General features: G+C 52.8%; 5 protein-coding genes across 5 annotated transcripts; 1 reads left to right on the top strand and 4 right to left on the bottom strand.

Moving 5' to 3' along the window:
• Positions 1–1,162: 1,162 nt before the first annotated feature.
• On the top strand, positions 1,163–4,200 carry CAOG_08141 (zuotin). Its single transcript, XM_004342693.2, has 5 exons — positions 1,163–1,320; positions 1,617–2,921; positions 3,040–3,255; positions 3,680–3,990; positions 4,078–4,200. The coding sequence occupies exons 1-5, from the start codon at positions 1,245–1,247 to the stop codon at positions 4,123–4,125; spliced, it is 1,956 nt and encodes a 651-aa protein (XP_004342742.1). The 5' UTR covers positions 1,163–1,244; the 3' UTR covers positions 4,126–4,200.
• CAOG_08140 (elongation factor Tu) lies at positions 4,186–7,366 on the bottom strand. The gene is made up of 8 exons (XM_004342692.2): positions 7,180–7,366; positions 5,971–6,687; positions 5,744–5,825; positions 5,574–5,667; positions 5,350–5,430; positions 5,148–5,249; positions 4,888–5,049; positions 4,186–4,785 (listed from the first exon to the last, which is right to left on the bottom strand). The coding sequence occupies exons 1-8, from the start codon at positions 7,346–7,348 to the stop codon at positions 4,489–4,491; spliced, it is 1,704 nt and encodes a 567-aa protein (XP_004342741.1). The 5' UTR covers positions 7,349–7,366; the 3' UTR covers positions 4,186–4,488.
• Positions 7,367–7,445: 79 nt separating this feature from the next.
• Positions 7,446–8,648, bottom strand: CAOG_08139 (hypothetical protein). Its single transcript, XM_004342691.2, has 3 exons — positions 8,375–8,648; positions 8,114–8,199; positions 7,446–7,995 (listed from the first exon to the last, which is right to left on the bottom strand). Exons 1-3 carry the CDS (start codon positions 8,636–8,638, stop codon positions 7,578–7,580), a joined length of 768 nt encoding a protein of 255 aa, XP_004342740.2. The 5' UTR covers positions 8,639–8,648; the 3' UTR covers positions 7,446–7,577.
• Positions 8,649–8,867: 219 nt separating this feature from the next.
• Positions 8,868–11,779, bottom strand: CAOG_08138 (hypothetical protein; the record flags this gene model as incomplete). Its single annotated transcript, XM_004342690.1, has 10 exons — positions 8,868–9,049; positions 9,131–9,214; positions 9,278–9,383; positions 9,467–9,544; positions 9,652–10,132; positions 10,327–10,438; positions 10,540–10,779; positions 10,849–10,924; positions 11,030–11,162; positions 11,433–11,779. The coding sequence occupies 10 exons, from the start codon at positions 11,777–11,779 to the stop codon at positions 8,868–8,870; spliced, it is 1,839 nt and encodes a 612-aa protein (XP_004342739.1).
• Positions 11,780–11,913: 134 nt separating this feature from the next.
• CAOG_08137 (hypothetical protein) lies at positions 11,914–13,987 on the bottom strand. The gene is made up of 5 exons (XM_004342689.2): positions 13,934–13,987; positions 12,948–13,086; positions 12,747–12,830; positions 12,423–12,554; positions 11,914–12,311 (listed from the first exon to the last, which is right to left on the bottom strand). The coding sequence occupies exons 1-5, from the start codon at positions 13,945–13,947 to the stop codon at positions 12,132–12,134; spliced, it is 549 nt and encodes a 182-aa protein (XP_004342738.2). The 5' UTR covers positions 13,948–13,987; the 3' UTR covers positions 11,914–12,131.
• Between the last annotated feature and the right edge of the window lie 3,344 nt (positions 13,988–17,331).

Below are 17,331 nucleotides of genomic sequence, written 5' to 3'. Positions count from 1 at the left end.
CGGAAACATTGACTTTCCGCAAGTTCTCGGCCATGTCTGATGTGTGGTCGTTTGGTGTGACCGCTTGTAAGTCGAAGGATCGAAATGAGGTGGGGCCCAAACCATTGTTCTCAATTCCGGTGATGCTTGGTTGCAGGGGAGTGCTGTAGTTACGGCGCAGTGCCGTACAGCAAAATGGATGGTCGTGAAACGCTAGCTCATCTGGAGGCTGGTGGACGACTGCCCATGCCAGAGAACTGCTCAGCCGACCTATTTAGCCTGATGCTCAGTTGTTGGAACAAGATTCCAGAACTGAGACTAAGTTTTCCCCAGCTCGTCAAAGCTCTCAAAGCCTTCGAGGATGGATCGATCATCCGCGAGATTGGTGCAATGGTGTGAACATGCTTTTGTCGCTTTGGTTGGGTACTTGAAGCGACGACAATTTATTCAATAATTTCGTTGGATTGCAAACATCGTGATACAACCCTAGTTTCAAACAATGCACGACCCGCTAATGATTTCAACTGATGATCTTGGCATATCTTTGCGATCACTGGAGCAAGGAGGAGGCGATCGGCAGAGCACAGGGTTGAGCCTGTTGCTGCAACCAACCAAAATTGCCGCTTCTTCCATCGCTCCGTTCAACCAAGATTGCCAATGCCATTCTACTCAAGTCTATTGGGTGAGCAGGATGACAACGTAGCAAGGAATGGCTGACCCAGGCTCAGCGTCATCCTGTACTCGATCATCTACCTGCTCCAGATTTATTTGGGAGGGCTGGTTTGAACGCGGTGATGCACCAACCATTTGACGCGCGAACCATTTGACGCGAAACATCCATTCGCCAGCAGCCTCAGGGTCGGTTGCGTCTCAACGTCACCCGCGACACCTGGTCCACTGACATCATCACAAGGTGTAAAGTTTACTTACAAGTGTGGAGCACAGCGGCCTTGCAAATGTGAATTCGGAGCAGCGCGAGGGCCAACTCATTCCAGGCACCTACGCGTTCGCTCGTTGTGCTCAATGGTTTCATCAGATGCTGTTTGGTGGATAGATGTGTGATGGGGAGGCAGAGTGCGCCACAGCTCACACAGGATCAACCTTGTACAAAAATGTCTGCATTTGTACATTTGGAGTATCCTCTAATGTGTGTTTCATCTGATGCATTCAGTCACTCAACCAAAATCCATTCCCGTATTGAATGTTATATTAGGATATTTTTTTTGCTTCACTCTTAGAATCCCCTCATTTTCAACACACAAACAATGACGACTGACTTTATCCTGTCGCTCGGCGCTGCTGCCGACGGCGAGGTCACCAAGGCCTTTGCTCCTTACACTGGTAACGCCCGATCCCTCCCCTCCCCCCTCACCCCACCCCGCTTTTGCTTTATCGCTTTCACTCTCCTGCGCTTCATGTTCATGCGCCTGGAGCGTCTCTCTCTCCCACCTCTCTCTCCCCGCCACGAAGCGAAGCGCACATGGTCCTGCCCCACATGGCTTTTTTCCATTGCGATTGTACATTGAATTTTTTTTTTTCGCTGCTCCTTCTCTCTCTCTCTCTCTCTCTCTCTTTCTCTCTGACTTCCCACCATGCCTCGAATCACACTTATGTTTGTACTTGCTTCGACTGGCTAGGTGCCGGTGCCGCCGCGCCCATTGCCAAGCTCGAGGCCGCTGGCCGCTGGTTTGAGGTGCTTGCGCTGCGTCTGCGCCAGGCAACCAACGTCACCGACCCGGACTTTGACGCCGCTGTTCGCGAGATTGAGCGCAAGGCCCTTGACCCTTCGTACGCGTACGGCACCAAGGCGACTGCCGGCGCGGACGCTGCTGCTGTCGAAACGGAGCAGTTCAGCGAAGACCTGTTCGACAAGACCGAGCCCGCGCACTTTGCCACGCTCGACCCCGCCAACTGGAAGCACCAGGACCACTACGAGGTCATGGGTCTCTCCAAGATCCGCTGGGACGCGACCGAGGAGATCATCCGCCAGGCCTTCAAGCGCAAGGTCCTCATCCACCACCCCGACAAGAAGGCTGGCAAAAAGTCTGGCTCTGTCGACGATGAGGACAACTTTTTCAAGTGCCTCAAGAAGGCCAACGAAATCCTGTCCGACACTGTCAAGCGTCGCTCGTACGACTCAGTCGACCCCACCTTCAACAACAACGTTCCCGAGGTGACGGACAAGAACAAGAAGAACTTTTTCGCCGTGTTCGGCCCCGTCATCCAGCGCAACGCGCACTTCTTCAAGAAGCAGCCGATGCCGCTGCTCGGCGGCCCCGACGCCACCGAGGACGAGGTCAACGCCTTCTACGCTGCCTGGTACAACGAGGAGACCTGGCGCGAGTTCTCGTACGAGGACGAGGAGGACACCGAGAAGGGTGACAACCGCGACGAGAAGCGCTGGATTGACAAGGCCAACAAGGCTGCCCGTGCCAAGAAGCGCACCGCCGAAGTCGGTCGCATGCGCACGCTGATTGACAACACCTCGCTCTGCGATCCCCGTCTTGCCGAGTTCAAGCGCCAGGCGGACGACAAGAAGAACTTTAAGAAGCGCGAAAAGCAGGCCGCTGCCAACGCTGCCGCCGAGGAGAAGGCCAAGAAGATCAAGGAGGAGCAGGAGGCCAAGGCTGCCGCCGAAGCCGCCGCCAAGCTCGCGCTTGAGAAGGCCAAGAACGACAAGGAGGAGATCAAGAAGCAGTTCCGCACCCAGCGCAAGCGCCTGCGCAACGTCTGCAAGGACAACAACTACTTTGTTGCCGACCCCAACGACCTCGTCCGCCAGATGGAGACCACCGAGATGCTCTGCGAGAAGCTCTCCCTCGACCGCCTCAAGGCCCTCAACGACGCCATCGAGGCCAACAAGGCTGATGCCAACAGCGCCTTCGACGAGGAGATTGCTCGTCTGCGCCACGACGAGGCTGAGGCCAAGGTTGCTGTTGCCAGTACGTTTGTTTTTTTGTGGTGTTTCGTTGACGCATTTGGGAATTGCTTGCTTGCATCTGATTTTGCTTGACCACATTGCTCACTATGACCATCTCCACCTCTTCGTGTGACCGCCAGACCGCCAGACTTGGGAACAGCGCAGCCAGGCTTCTGCTGCGCGTGAGTGGTCTGTCGAGGACAACCACCTCCTCGTCAAGGCTGTCAAGGCTCACCCTCCGGGCTCTGTCAACCGCTGGGAGGCTATTGCCGAGAACGTCAACCGTGCCACCACCAGCACCAAGTTCAACGTCACCGAGGTCATCGCCAAGGCCAAGGAGCTCCAGAAGCTCGGAGGTCTGTGAAAGAAGCGTCAGCTCTCTCTCTTTCTTTGTCTCTGTTTGGCTCGCTCGCTCAACGTCCCTCCCAAAACTCATTCCCTTCGTGTGGGGGTTGGGGTGGCGGTGGTGTGTACAAGTCCAAAGAGAAGCGAGTGTCGCTCTTGTTCTTTTTGAGCTGATCTGTTATTTCTTGATATTGACCGTATGCGTTGGTGTATGCGTGTGTGAGTGTATCGGTGATTCATTATCTTTGTGATACTTGAAGGGTCCACCACTATCAATGAAGCCTTCCGTACTTGTTTTTTTTTTTCCCCGTTTTTTTTTTGGGTTCTCCCCTCGACATCTTCTTGATTCCCAACTTCCACTTGGTTGCGTACACTCGACAACTGCAAGCTCAACATGCTCGAAACTGTTTATTTTGGCTCTGCTTGGTGTTCCAGCTGCTGCCGACGCGCAAGCCAAGGAGCAGACCAACAAGGACTCGGTTGTCAAGCTGGCCAAGAAGGCTGCTGCTGTTGAGGAAATCACTGCTGCACCTTCTCTTCGCGACGACGGACTTGTTGGCGCGTCCACCTCTACGCTCAAGCCTAAAGCTGCTGAGCACTCGGACGCCTCGAGCTGGACTGCTGAGGAGCAAAACGCCCTTCAAATTGCCCTCAAGGCCATTCCCAGCACCGATCCCGAGCGCTGGGAGAAGATTGCGGCTGCTGTTTCGACTCGTGACAAGGTCGAGTGCCAGCGTCGTTTCAAGGTCGGTGGTGCCCTTTGTGTGTGAAATTTCAAGCTGATGCATTTTTCGCCCTCCTCACATTTTTCGTTTTTCGTTCATTTGGAACAGGAGCTTGCTGACATGGTCAAGGCCAAGAAGCAAGGAGCTGCCAAGTAGAGTGTCAGACACAACAACAGAGCGCTGTTTGCTTATGCTAACAAATGTCAATACACGAGATTTCGTTTTTTCAAAGTGTTTGTATTTTGTGTTTGTGGCTTGTGAAAGCACATTGGAGCGAAGCCGTGGTAAATCTTGCAAAGAAACAAAGAGACAAGACTCAATCAATCAATCAATGGAAAAGAAGCAATGGTCGACAATGACGACCTGGGGAGAAAAAAAAAACCCAACTGACATGCACGACGGAAAGAAGAAGAAAAAAAAAATCAAACAGAGAAAGCAAATGTGAAAGGGGCCCCACACAAACCATTGACTGGGATTCGCAACAACAAACTAGAGTAACATGTGTTGCTAACGCGGTGCTTATTCGTCTGAGCTGGCGTCGGTAGCGATGGCAGCCAGAAGGTCGGCGGGGTTGGAGCTGCTGGCCTTGAGCTCCTGCGGTGGGCAGGGGTTGAGCTTGAGGATCTTGCCGATGGCGATCGACTTGTTTTCATCGCGAAGGGTGAAGCGGCCGAGCTGGGGGACCGACTTGAAGGTCTCCATGCACACCGATCCGGTGGTCTGGAAACGAGCAATAACAACCATGCCTTGCTTGATAAACCTTGGCTTGGTCTTGATGGGCTTGCCAGTCTTCTTGTCGACGTTGGCAATGAAATCCTGCATCACGCTCGAGCGGAGTGAGAATTCCGAGACAAAACAACACGAGCCACCGCGAGTCACCAGCAAAATCTCCGCTCAAGCCAGCCAACGCGAACTCACAATAATGGTCACTTCCTCGACAGCGGTGTGCACGTGCAACACGGCGGAGAAGCCGGCGCAGATAATTGACTTGTACTCGAGCAGCGCAATCTGAGCATCGAATGTTTGGCATGCGTGCACGGGATCGTCGGCGCGGCACAGAATAAATCCTTGCATGGCATCCTAGTTTGAAAAAGCAGGCCAAGGGCAGCCAGCGATTAGACCACAATTGATCCAAACGGCGCGCTCCACTATTTGCGCATCCATAGTTTGGCACTGACCTTCTCTTCGCAGCCTTGCAGCTTGACCTTGACGTTCTCGCCAGACGAGGCGTGAGAAACATCCTTCTCATCTTGCGAGATCCCGATGACTTCAACGACAGTCTTCATGCGAAAGCAAAAGCAACGGGAGAAGGAAGGGGGTGAGTCACAAAATGGAGAGGTGCTTCTGCGCTTCAAGCTGAGTATTTCGCATGCCACGCACCTTGTTTGGCATGATCATGAGCTTTTCGCCTCGGGTAATGCTGCCGGACTCAATCTTGCCCATGACGACCACGCCCATGTCCTAGACAAAGTGTGAATCATCATGGTGAGCCAAAAAAAAAAAAAAAGAGAAAAAAAAAAAAGAGGTAGAAACAAACAAACAACAAACAAACCAGAAAAACAAAAAACAAAAAAAGCCAACATCACAACGGAGAGGCCTGGTACCTTGAACTTGTCACTGATCGGGAGGCGCAGCGGGCCAGTAGAGACACGAACAATCGTCGGCAGGTCGTCAAGGAAGGTCAGGAGAGAGGGGCCGCTAGTAGAGTACGAAAACAACTGCAAGTTAGCCGAAAACCACGCCTTCACATCTCCCCCTTGTGATGCCGCTATACCTAAACCACGGGCAAACAGCCTTTGTGAGGGGTTCCTTGAGGTTAAGACCAGCTTGGCCCGAGACAGGCATGAAAGTAACGTCTGCATAATCGAAAAAAAAAAAAAACAACAACAACGGAAAAAACCCATACAAAATTAACATACTGCCTCTCCTCCCAGTCTGCCAATAGCAAAAAATTGGCTGCACACGCGCAAGGTAGCATCGTGTATCACGACCAAGTATTACCTTTGGCAGTGTTGTAGCCGCACTGCTTGAGGTATGGGGTGAGCTTGCTGACGCACTCGTCGTAGCGCTCTTGCGCCCAGCCGACGGTCGGGTCGTCCATCTTGTTGATGACGACAACGAGATGCTTGACACCGGCAGTCTTGACGAGCATGGCGTGCTCACGAGTTTGACCACCGCGCTCAAAGCCAGTCTCAAACTCGCCCTTGCGCGCAGAGATGACGAGCACGGCGACGTCAGCCTGAGCGGCACCGCCAATCATGTTGGGGACGTAGCTCTTGTGACCGGGGGCATCGAGAATGGTGAAGCGCTTCTTGCTCGTGCCAAACGTGGCGCGGCCGACCTCGACCGTCTTGCCCTTCTCACGCTCGTCGGGGTTGGTGTCGAGTGCCCACGAGAGGTACCAGGAGCCCATGCCTTGGTCCTTGGCCTCGCGCTCGTACTTTTCGAGGGTGCGCTTGTCAACCATGCCTGTCAAGAACATGATGTGACCGCCGATGGTGGACTTGCCGGCATCAACGTGGCCAATGAAGATAATGTTGAGGTGCTCGCGGGGGTCGTCCTCCTCGACAACTGCAACAGGCGCGGGCGACGATCCGCCACTGCTTTCATCCTCATCGAGCGCAGCAGGCGCGGGGCTAGCGGCAGGCTTGGGTGAGGCAGCCTGTGCCGGGGCAGGGGCAGGGGCAGCGGCAGCAACAGGCTTTGGTGCGACTGGTGCTACAACGTTGCAAAGCGAAGGAGGAGCGGTGAGCTATTTCACAGCCTTGCGCCAGTGTGAGTGAGTGAGTGAGTGAGTGAGTGAGTGAGTGAGTTGAGTAGAGCAAAGTCAGCGTCCCCCTCTCGCTCTTCGCTCTCGTGCACGCAGCGCTCTGCTTCCGCCAGCAGAACAAACGGTCGCCTTTCGGTCGTCAGGTCAAAGGATTGAACAGTGTTGCCGAGACTCGAAGAAGGGAGGGAGGGAGGGAGGGAGGGAGGGGAGGGCCTGTTAGGTAATACGAGATCTCGTTCGTTCCATTTCTGCCCTTCTGCAACGCCGCAGAGCAGCGCCACTTTCGGACTCTGAAGCACGCGGGCGTCATACACCCAGAAGCAAGCCGACGAAGGCAGGGGTGGGCTGGTGGTGGTGGTGGTGGTGGGGAGCTCCCGAGGACGCCGATATCCACGTGTGGATGTGCAGAGCAAAAGGAGGCGAGAAGCGGAGGGGGGTACCTGCAGCTGGAGCCGGAGCCGGAGCAGGAGCAGGAGCAGGAGCAGAGGCAGGGGCAGCAGCAACAGGAGCAGGGGCAGCAGCGGGAGCGGGGGCAGGCGCGGCTGCAAAGCTGGGCACAAAGGCCGGTGCATTCGGGTTGAACGCCATTGCCTTTGGATTGAGCGACATTCTGACGGTCTTGGCAGCGAATGAAAGAGTGGCGAGTGGATGACAAAGTATAGTGTCTATATTGCCTCGAAAGAGTCATCGATCAAGGCCAAGTGCGCTGCTGCTATGTGAAGAAAGGATGTTGAAAGGTTACAGCTTTTTGATACATTTCAAGTCGCGCAAGTCGTGCTCGCTCCAGTTCAAATCTTCCTTCATTGCTTATATACACCCAAAACAAATACGCATACTCTCACGAGATGTGGACCTGACACTTGGGCAGCGCGGCTTGAAGTCGAGACCGGGCGTTGACAGACAATTTGGTTTCACGCACATCCAGCTCCTGCAAGGCCGACATGCTTGTCAACGAAGACACGCACTTGTCGGTCAGCGGCGTGTTGCTAACATTGAGAACTTGCAGAGGCGAGTCGACCAGGCGAGCAATCGAGTCGTCCGTCAAGTACGAGTTGCCCGACAGGTCCAAGCGCTTCAGATGCTTGAGGTTGGAAAAGTGCTGCATTCCCACAGGTGTCACCGTGGAGTCTGACAAGTCCACGTCGGTGAGCCGCATCTCCTGGCCGCCATGCAGCTGCGAATCGCTATCCACCCAAGAGTCGCTGTCGTTCACGCGTAGCTTTCCAGACATGCGCAAGACAAACTCGGCCGCAAATCTAATCCGTCGAGTCCACAAACAAAATCAAGTCAGGCGGGAATCGATTCCCAGCACTCACCTTCCCAGGCAGCATATACACGGAGCGACAAGCAGCAGTTGTCAAGATGGTTGGTTACCTGTCCTGGCCAACTTCGCGCAACCGAGCGCGGTCGGGCGCATTGAAAATATTCTCGACCCACATAAAGACAGATCGCGCAGGTACCTAGTGGGCATGCATCCAACAAGCATTGACCGTCAAAATGGAGGTTTTGGCAACGGATACAGGCGCACATGCGAGTTTAGCAAGAAGAACGTTTGCCAAACTACATCGAGTGTGCCATCGCGGTCTTTTGTTCAAAAATCCGTCCCCCCCCATTCAGCCATCGATGGTGACATACCATTGTCGGTGAACGCAGCAAGGCTCGAGATCTGCCGCTGGCGCTGGAGTTGAAGGTGGAGTTGGAGCTGAAGCCGGCGAGAACTGATGACGCCGGTCCGCTTGTGCGAACGCCACCACTGCGACACGACGGAAGCATTGCGCAGGCACCCATGGCGGTAGATGCAAGTGTTCGAGTGGCCGTTGCAGTGGGTCGATGAGGACGCAGGACGACGGCCGCGGTCGCAGTCGCCGTGCCAGCGAATGCTTTGAAAGAACGATGCATTGGAAATAGGATTGAAAGACTGATTGAGAGTCTCAGATTGATTCTCAGAACGACGGATCAGACATGCACTCTGTATTGGTTGGCAAATAGTTCACAACGTTTCTGACATCAGGTCGCTTGAACGACTTGCGATCAGAACCTTTCGGGAGTATCGCAGTGTATGCCGTCAAGCGATGCGCTCCGCCTCAGCATTCAGCATAGTCCGGGAGTCACACAATATCCAAACTAACTACAAGTCTTGGCGCTGGGTCGCTCGTGCCTTCGCTCGTGCCTTTTTTTGTTTCTTGCTGAGCTTTGCGTCGGCAATCATACGTGACAATTGGCTCTTGGAACTGGCACTTCTCTCGACGACATAGCTGCGAATGGCCTTGAGCGCATCTCGGAAGACTGCCTCGTCGAGCCCCGAAATGTCTGCAATGCAACGATTGTGTCAGCCATTCTGTCAAGACTTTCCATCAGTTGGGACAATGCTCATCTTCTTCTTGAACTCACCAATGTCTTCTCGCAGCACAGAGCTTGAAATCAGGGAAGTTAATCGCGCGGCTTGTGCCGACATGTACTCTGGCGAAAAGTACTCTACATACAGGTTTGAGTTAGTTTGCTCAGCTCCCGCCAACACACCACGACCAGATGCTTCACCTTCCAGGAACAGACCCAAAAATTGCATGTAGTACAGCTTGTACACGGGATCGTCCATCAAGTATCGAATCAGCGGCCAATTATCGCCCAGAGAGCTCATGTCCAGCTGCGACATCCAACAAGTACAGCGCAAGTGAGTCCCTTTCATCGAGCATGGGGAGCATTTGGCTTGCAGGAGCGCGGTCATACTGGGATTGGTGCAATCCGCGGTTGCATGGCCCAGTCAAAGTCAAAGGGAAGGAAGTGAATTTTGCCAGAGCAAGGGGACTGACAACAACAACAACAACAACAAAAAAAAAAAACCGCCAAGGACAATCGTCACATGAGTACCACGAGTTGCCACTTCATCCATCCACTGTACTTTGGCAGCATACCCGGTACAGTCTGTAGTTGTGGGCAAAGGCTCCGTATGCGTCGTAATTCTCAAACACCGTGTTCACTGCCAACCAGCGGAGGAACGAGTCAACTTGGAAGACTGCCTCCATGCCTGCACGCCAAGCGGCTGGATCTGTTTGGCGAGTTTCGCTGTGCAATGCGTGGAGGAAATCAAGTGCGTCTTTCCTCCAGTCGATCGAAGAGGCATTGCGGAAAATTGGTTGGAACGAGTGCACTTGAACGCTCTCGAGCGTGAGCAGCGGCTCGTACAATCCAGCTTGCACGCTGGGAACCTGAAGCGAGCCCGTCGGCGAAAGGAGAGACTGAAGCTCAGCCTCGAGAGTTTGTTGGGCAGGGCAATCGTCTGCATCGGCAAACAGCACTCGAGCGCCATTGAAGGTCGTTGCTGCCGTGGAGCCGGGCGGAGCCGGCCAGTTGACCGCTTGTCGTACTGGTGCTCCCAGCACTTCTTCAATCACACTATACACTCCAAGGTATACGCCATTCACATTGATTTCAGCGTGTGTGATTCGCGGAGCTCGCACACCGACTGCTCGAAACGCATCGCTCAGAAGCTGAATGAGGGTTTTTGGTTGGGTTTTTTTCGCCTCGAAGGTGAGTCAAACAAATCACTGCAGCATCTCAGCACGCAGCTGCAATCTTCTTTACTGTACCTTTCCTCGGATGCGACTCGCATCCCAGTACCCACCTCGCAGGTGAACGCGCCATTGGCCGAAGAACGACTTTGACAGAGGAGATTGGACGAGAAGCTCCAAGTCGTGCTGTCTGCAAATGCGAGTGATCAAAGTCAGCTCGCTAGAGCACGACACTTGGATGGCGCTTTGAAACAGGAAAGAAGGGAGAAAAAACACAAAAACACAGCTTACGAGCTTGCCAAGGGAATTTTGGAGGAGCTGGCATGTTCAAAGTCCAGCACAAGCGGAACTTGACCCAAATTGGTGAGTAGAATGTTGCACAGCGAGGCACGACCATCCAGACGCATGGCGAGTTGAGACGCGACTCGACCACCGTCGGCTTGCGAACGTTCGGCACGAAGGTGAGATTGGCACCAAAGAAGGTTTCGTGCAACGACGTTCGTGTCAGCGTGTTGAGGAAATCCACCACGCCTGTCGTCAAGCAGAGTGAATTCTGTTGCGTCGGATCTTTTGCGCAAACACCAGCGGTCGATCGATCACGTCCGTGATCTGAAAAGTCAATCTGGCACGCATCATTGGGAGCCTTGCGCGTGCATGCTTGCGGCGCCACGACAGCCTAATTGCGACAAGCACCAACGTGAGTATGCCAACAAGAGACAATGACGTGAGAACCACTGAGCTGTGTTTTCATCATGTAGCGCAAGTAGCGGGGACGGTTTACCTCAAATGTGGTGCAAAGGTTGACCTCTGGAAAGTACCCGTCGATGCAAATACCCGAAAACACGCGGTGGCCATACTGTGCCTGACACGGATCGCCCTTGCGAACATTCACACATGCCTTGTAAAACGGCGATCTGCTCAGAAACATGCGACAAACGAGGTTAGGTTTGGGTACATTTTGCAGCGCTTTGAGCCAAAATCCCAGCACGGCACATCCAAGGGCAGAATTTTCAAAACAAGCCCATGCATGTTGAGGTGTTGTGGATGATGAAATCGTCCGATATGTCACCCGATGCGGAGGTTGTTGTTGTCGCGACAAAAGGCTGAAAGATTTGCCCTTGTTGATTGCTGGAGCTGCATTGGAATCGAGCAAAGTGATGTGCAGCACTCGTCGCGTCACTCACGTTCGCCAGTCGAGACTGTTTGGGATGCGCGCTCGCTGCTCGCAGTGCGTTCTGGCCTCGTCTTGTCGGGCAGTCCACTCGCGCGGCGACGTCTGGATGGCAAAGCGGTGGAGCTCGCTGCTGTCAAACAAGTCAATCTCTGCATGCGTTGCAGATCCCGCTGGATCCGACGCTGTTGCACATGTCACTCCTGGCAATGTCAGGCAGAGACATGCTGCAGCAAGCACAGCGACGGTCGGGCGCCAAGCAGTCACCGCGCCACCCATTCCAAATTTCGTGATTGGATTGGTGTTGACGGATGAAAGGTAGTTGAAAACGACGACTGGCCACACAATCGGAACGCTCATATATATCAGTGTGTATTCACGAGACTGAGTATTTTCACATGAGCTCCAACACGCCGAGCGACGGATTGTTCGGGAAGGCCGAAAACGGCTCGTGTTTGACGATAGAACTGAATACACACACACACTTTGGCAAATGGGCGACAATAATCATTGGAGTACATTGGTGCATTTTGAAAAATGAAAAATAGAGGCCATCGGAACGGCAAACAGAAGGGATGGCAGCACGACAGACAGACAGGCACATCCATTCAGTCTACAATGGAAACAAAAACAACAACAACAAAAACATCAACAACAACAACAAAAAAAAAAATCAACAACAAAAACAAAGGATCAGCACAATCAACACACGCTACTTCCGAGCACGGACTGCTTGGAAGAGACGTGCACCACAAAATACGGCCGACGAGAACGACACAATGTTGTGAAGGCGTTTGCGGATAGTATCGTCTCGTCGCACCAGCACTACCGGGTTTGTTGATTGTAGTCGTTCCAGGGGAATGTTTTGAAACTCGAGTCCATTCCAGTCGACCTGTGGAATGAATGATGTGAAGAGAGAAACACGGCGAAAGATGAGAACGCAAGAAAACCCAAACACAACCAAAACAAACAAACATAAAAGTCATGCACGAGTGGCCACTACCTGGTACTTGCAGCAAGGATCTGTCCTCCATGAAAGATCGTAGAACAGCGCACAGGTCACGCTGATAACGCCGGCCGGCAAGGTCAGACCCCAAAAGTTCAATCGGAGCCACCGCGATAGCAAGCCGGTGCCCTGGGGGAACCATAGCAAGCAACGAGCAAAAGTGAATTGCACATGATGGTCGCCAATGTAAGACAAATCACAAATCCCACGTGCATGAGGATTCGAAGCTTGTTCAGCAGCAGCTAAAACGAAACCCCCCCCCCCAAAAAAAAAACAACAAAAAAAAACAAAAAAAAAACCAATAACCGCGGTTTTCTTTACCAAGCATGCAAGTCCAGACAGCACCGATGCCTTGTGCATAAAGTTGCCCACGCGGATGGCAGCTGCAATAGCCTTGCCCAACTCCTGTAACGAGTTTGATTGTCAGAAGTGAGGATGACGAGCGCAAGCGATGAGTGTTTTAGCAACACTGACAACCAGAATCGAACCCAGCGCGAAACCAACAAAACGGCGCATGCATACTTGTTGATCAATTACAACGACGCTGACAGACTCGTTGAGCGCCTCATCAAGCTCGAGCTCGGCCTGGTCGACGTCCTCAGTGTCTGAGATGAATGCATAGTAATCATCGCCGCCCACGGATGACGAAGTTTCGCTCATGCTGCGTTTGCCAGGGGGGGGGGAGGCGCCATCAACGTTACACGCAAAACATCAAGAAAAAGAAAGGACGGTTGTGAGTATATTGCTTGAATAGCTGCAAGTGTGTAAGTGTGTAAGTGTGTGAGGGTTTCCAGAGCAAATGGACGTGCCAACATCCAAAGAACGAAGAGACCGCCAGAGCAACCAAGCCAAAAGTCACAAAAGCAACAACGTCAGCTGTCTCCCTGGCTCTGCTTTTGCTGAATCAGAAGGGGAAGGAGGAAGAGGAAGGAGGGAAGGAGGAGGAGATTGAAACGGTCTTGGCCAAGAAGGAAGAACGGCGCGCGCTGGTCCAATGGTCCCCCGTCCCCCCCCCCACCATAGGCTGACCACAGAAGCGAAGAGTAAGAGTAAGAGAGGGGTAAGAGTAAAAGTAAGAGTTCGGGAGAGCGAGAGAGAGCACACACTGTGCGAGTCTCATTCGTGACAGGCCAACAAGCAAACAGCTTTTCTTCTATGCAATTGCAATGACCCTCGTTCTCTGCTGTCATATTCGTTTCGTTGCCTTTGCTTTGCTCTGTGTTTGGCTTTGCTGTTTGACAGTCAACCTTCCCGCTTCGGCCAAAGCTCAGTCGTTCCTCAAAAGCCCAAGCGCCCCCCCCCCAAGTCACACTCGCGCGGGCCTCTGTTGGAGCTCGGACTCGGGCGGGGTCAGTTGAGCGGACGGGGGTTGGGGGGGCGAGAGGCACGGCGGGCTGGGCTGTGGCTGACGCGGGGAAAAGGGGGGGGGGTAGCACAGCGCTAACGAATTGGTAGAGGGGTTTTGTTCTCGTTTTAAGCAATGTTGGGCGCATAGGAATTTGACTAACTTTTCTTGTGCCATAAGATTGAAGATTGCGGAAAAAAAAGAAAAAAAAAAAAAGTAGTGTGACTGAGCTGAGCTCACTAGGAAAAATGACCTATACTAACAGATTCGGATAGGATTTTTCCCCAGCCTCGCCGCGTTGGAAATAGAAACTAGAATGTATGTGGAGTATTCTAAAATTGAAACGGAGGCGAACGGACGCCGGGGAGTGGAGATGGGGCGGAGGGAAGGTCAGAGACTGGAATCGCTGGCGGGCTTCGCTCGGGTGCCCTGCCCGACCTGAGCTGTTTCTGGCGGAAATTCCAAAAAGGTATCCTTATAATATCGTGTAAACTCGATTGCGCTTGAAAAAACGGCGCTCCGAGCACTTGGCGTGGCCTGAAGCTCAAACAAGCGATTTGCCCTGACGAGTAGACACGAGCCACCACCTCGCGGATGGTATTTTCGGATTTCCCATGCAAATTTAATGTGGGTTACAATCGTTCGTCGGTCATAAAAGTCTCAAGTGGAAGTCACCAGGCTGAAACTCGAATTTTTTCGAACTTGGAAAAATTTGCTTCCAACCCACCCCATTTCGACAAAGCATGTACAAACCTCCACTTTCGGCTGTACTTTGTGTTTTTACAATGTCGGCAATATACTGATAGTGGTGAAGCGGGATAAAGTCGACGGGAAGATGGTCATTTGCGACCCCTCTAAATCGGTGTTTTTGAGGGGTGGTTTGCACTTCACCCATACAGGAGGATATAATCGACGGTCTGATGATGGCAAATCATCTAACTCATCTCCAATATGCGGGAAAGCGTGTCGGTGAAAAAATAATTATGATTGGAGCCGAGATCGGCACAGTCGGCTTTTGGGGCCAGGTTGACATATTTTGGCCAAGACTGCTGCAAAGCTGTCCGAACACCTGGAATTTGCTATTTACTCACTATGCAACTGCGCTCGTATGGTGGGAGGAGGATTTTAGGGTGTACATGGCGTGAACGGCGAGCTGTCAGGTTTTCGGTGTCGTTTCGGCCAGGTCGCATTTGAACTCGTATCTCCAACTCATCTTGTTGTTACATCTCTCTCTTTCTGGAATACGGTTTTCCACACGTAATTCCATGTCTGGAGGCTTTGGATGGTGGTAAAACCGAGCTCAATATCGCTGGGCGGGTTTGCCGCGATTTCAGGTGACAAAAAGGCGTTCCTGGGTTTCTGACCGAAAGCGAGGTCTCCCGGCCGTCCTAGAGCTTCAGCAGTATATTCATGCATACCTAACGTCGGAAACATGGTTGAAAGCGGATGGCATCGGGGCTACGACCCCAGAAGCACATCATGGTCGTCTTGTTGAATTCTCGTCCAGCCCACGAATACGCCCTTTCTGCGGCTTCTCACCTGGTTCCATCGCCGCCCGCAGGCGATTCGAGTGTGCGCTAGTTCCATATAGCTGTGGCTTGAATGTCGCAATCTCTAGTGGACCCTGAGTGCGGAAATTGGTTTACAGACGAATCGTGGCACTTTGCCAACAGGTAACAGAACACAGCGTTTCAGAGCCCTGAAGGCCCTTACATCCGCTTTATCACCAGATTCCAAGTTTCAATGTTGTCTTACGCCAAACTATAGCATGCTATAACATGATCTTTGACCAGTTGGGTGATTCGGGCCTCCGAGCCCGTTTGGGCGGAAAATCCACCGAATATCGGAGCGCATGGTCTCTGAGGACCTTCCATGGCGATTCCTCTGCTGGAGCAAGTAGTTCTATGTTTGTAACACCTGTGGCTAGCGCGGCGCCACGATATCGTTGGTCTAGATGGAGAAGCGTCGTGAGACGCCGCTGGAGCACCGATTTGAGCTGGATTCCATACACTGCCCACTTTCGGGGCCACTATCGTAGATTGTTCACTCTCGCTCGGGATTCCTGGTTTAATATGTGTTGTACTCTGTTTGCCAAAGTTTCAAAGGATTGACAGTCTTGTATCGTGAGATCGGTGGGTTGGAAGCACTTTGCGCCGGTTCCGGACGACGGCCTCCCACCGAGCCCCTTGACCTACCACCTGCCCTTCCTTTGCGCTTTCTAGCAGCTGACTGGGTTTTATCTTTGATTTATGACGCTGGTAGGTAAAGTAGGCCGTGGATTACGAAATCGCCACCGGCTGGCTGATTTTCAGGGGGTGGTTGGCTCTGTGTTGAACAGTATCTATACCGCTCTTACTTTCGCAATTGTTAGTCATCTCAATGTTTTGCTCAAATCCAAAGTTTGAGCCCAAAATCTCACTCCTGCTGCTCAAGCCAGGCCTCCCAAAGACGTGGTGTCGCGAACATCACGTCCTTGAATCCCGAAAATTTTGCTTAAAATTACTTCTATTGTATATGTGTGATTGTTTTCTGCAGTTGTGGTGAATCCAAGTAGACCCCATGTCGAGAGCCGGGTCGACTTTCGGCCAATGTGAATTCAGCAAAATCAGCATAATTGGGGGAATCCGGCACTTCCATGGTTTTATTGGTCTAAACATGTTCATTAGTGTCTATAAACATAGTCACATCGAAAAAGCGCCGAAAAGTGGGGTGGAGGGGGGACTTGAGGTCGAGGTCGAACGTAATGCAAATGACTGGGGCAAAATGCCCCAAAAATGACCACCATGCCCAGCATACTTCCCATCGATATTTTTACATTGTTAGATAGAACAAACTTTGGCTGATCCGAATCTTGAAAAATCGGCTCGCAAGGTCCAAACCCCGAAGTGCAGTAAAGGCGCAAAGTTCGCTTTTTGCTTCGGTTCGGTTCTGGGGAAAAAATTCTACGTCTCTCTACTCAGTCCTACCGTCCCGCCAGTTAGTACATTCGACTCGATTTGGTACTGGCTACACGTTTCTGGTGGTGCGAAGGCGCGCGGACGCAATGGACCCCAATGGCGGCATTGGGTGGTCGGGGGCCTGGCCTGGCCGTACTATTGGTGCCCCGCCCTTTCTACGTTGTATGCTACTAGTGCTAAGTATGAACTATCTATTGCTACAGTAGGAACGGTGCAGCTCGCTCGGGAGGCCCGCTATCGGGCTCCGAAGATTGACGCATTTGGGCTTTTGGGCCCGCCGCCTCGCTGCTGCCTGCCCGGTACCCGCGGCTCCACACTACAGTGATGTTGTACAAGTGTGTTGTGCATTAAAACAGTGCCAGGCGGCCGATCGGCGGACCTTTGGGGTGGAGGCACCCAGCGTCGGTGCCACCAACCAAAGTCACACCAACCAGTCGACCATGACATGTCTTCCCGCCCCAGTGACACTTGCACAACATCATTATAGCATGTTGCCACACGTACCAAGCAGGCAGTCCGCGGCAGGGCTCGAGGGGACCACGAAAGGCCGCTGGGACACTGGAGTTCCTTGGAGTCTTGGCAGAGCCGGCTTCCCATTGACTTA

The sequence above is a fragment of the Capsaspora owczarzaki genome (assembly GCF_000151315.2).
Source record: "Capsaspora owczarzaki ATCC 30864 unplaced genomic scaffold supercont2.17, whole genome shotgun sequence".
In the NCBI taxonomy this organism is placed as follows: Eukaryota; class Filasterea; order Ministeriida; family Capsasporidae; genus Capsaspora; species Capsaspora owczarzaki.
Note: the sequence above shows the minus strand (reverse complement) of the source record. Positions and strands in the feature narration are given on the sequence as shown.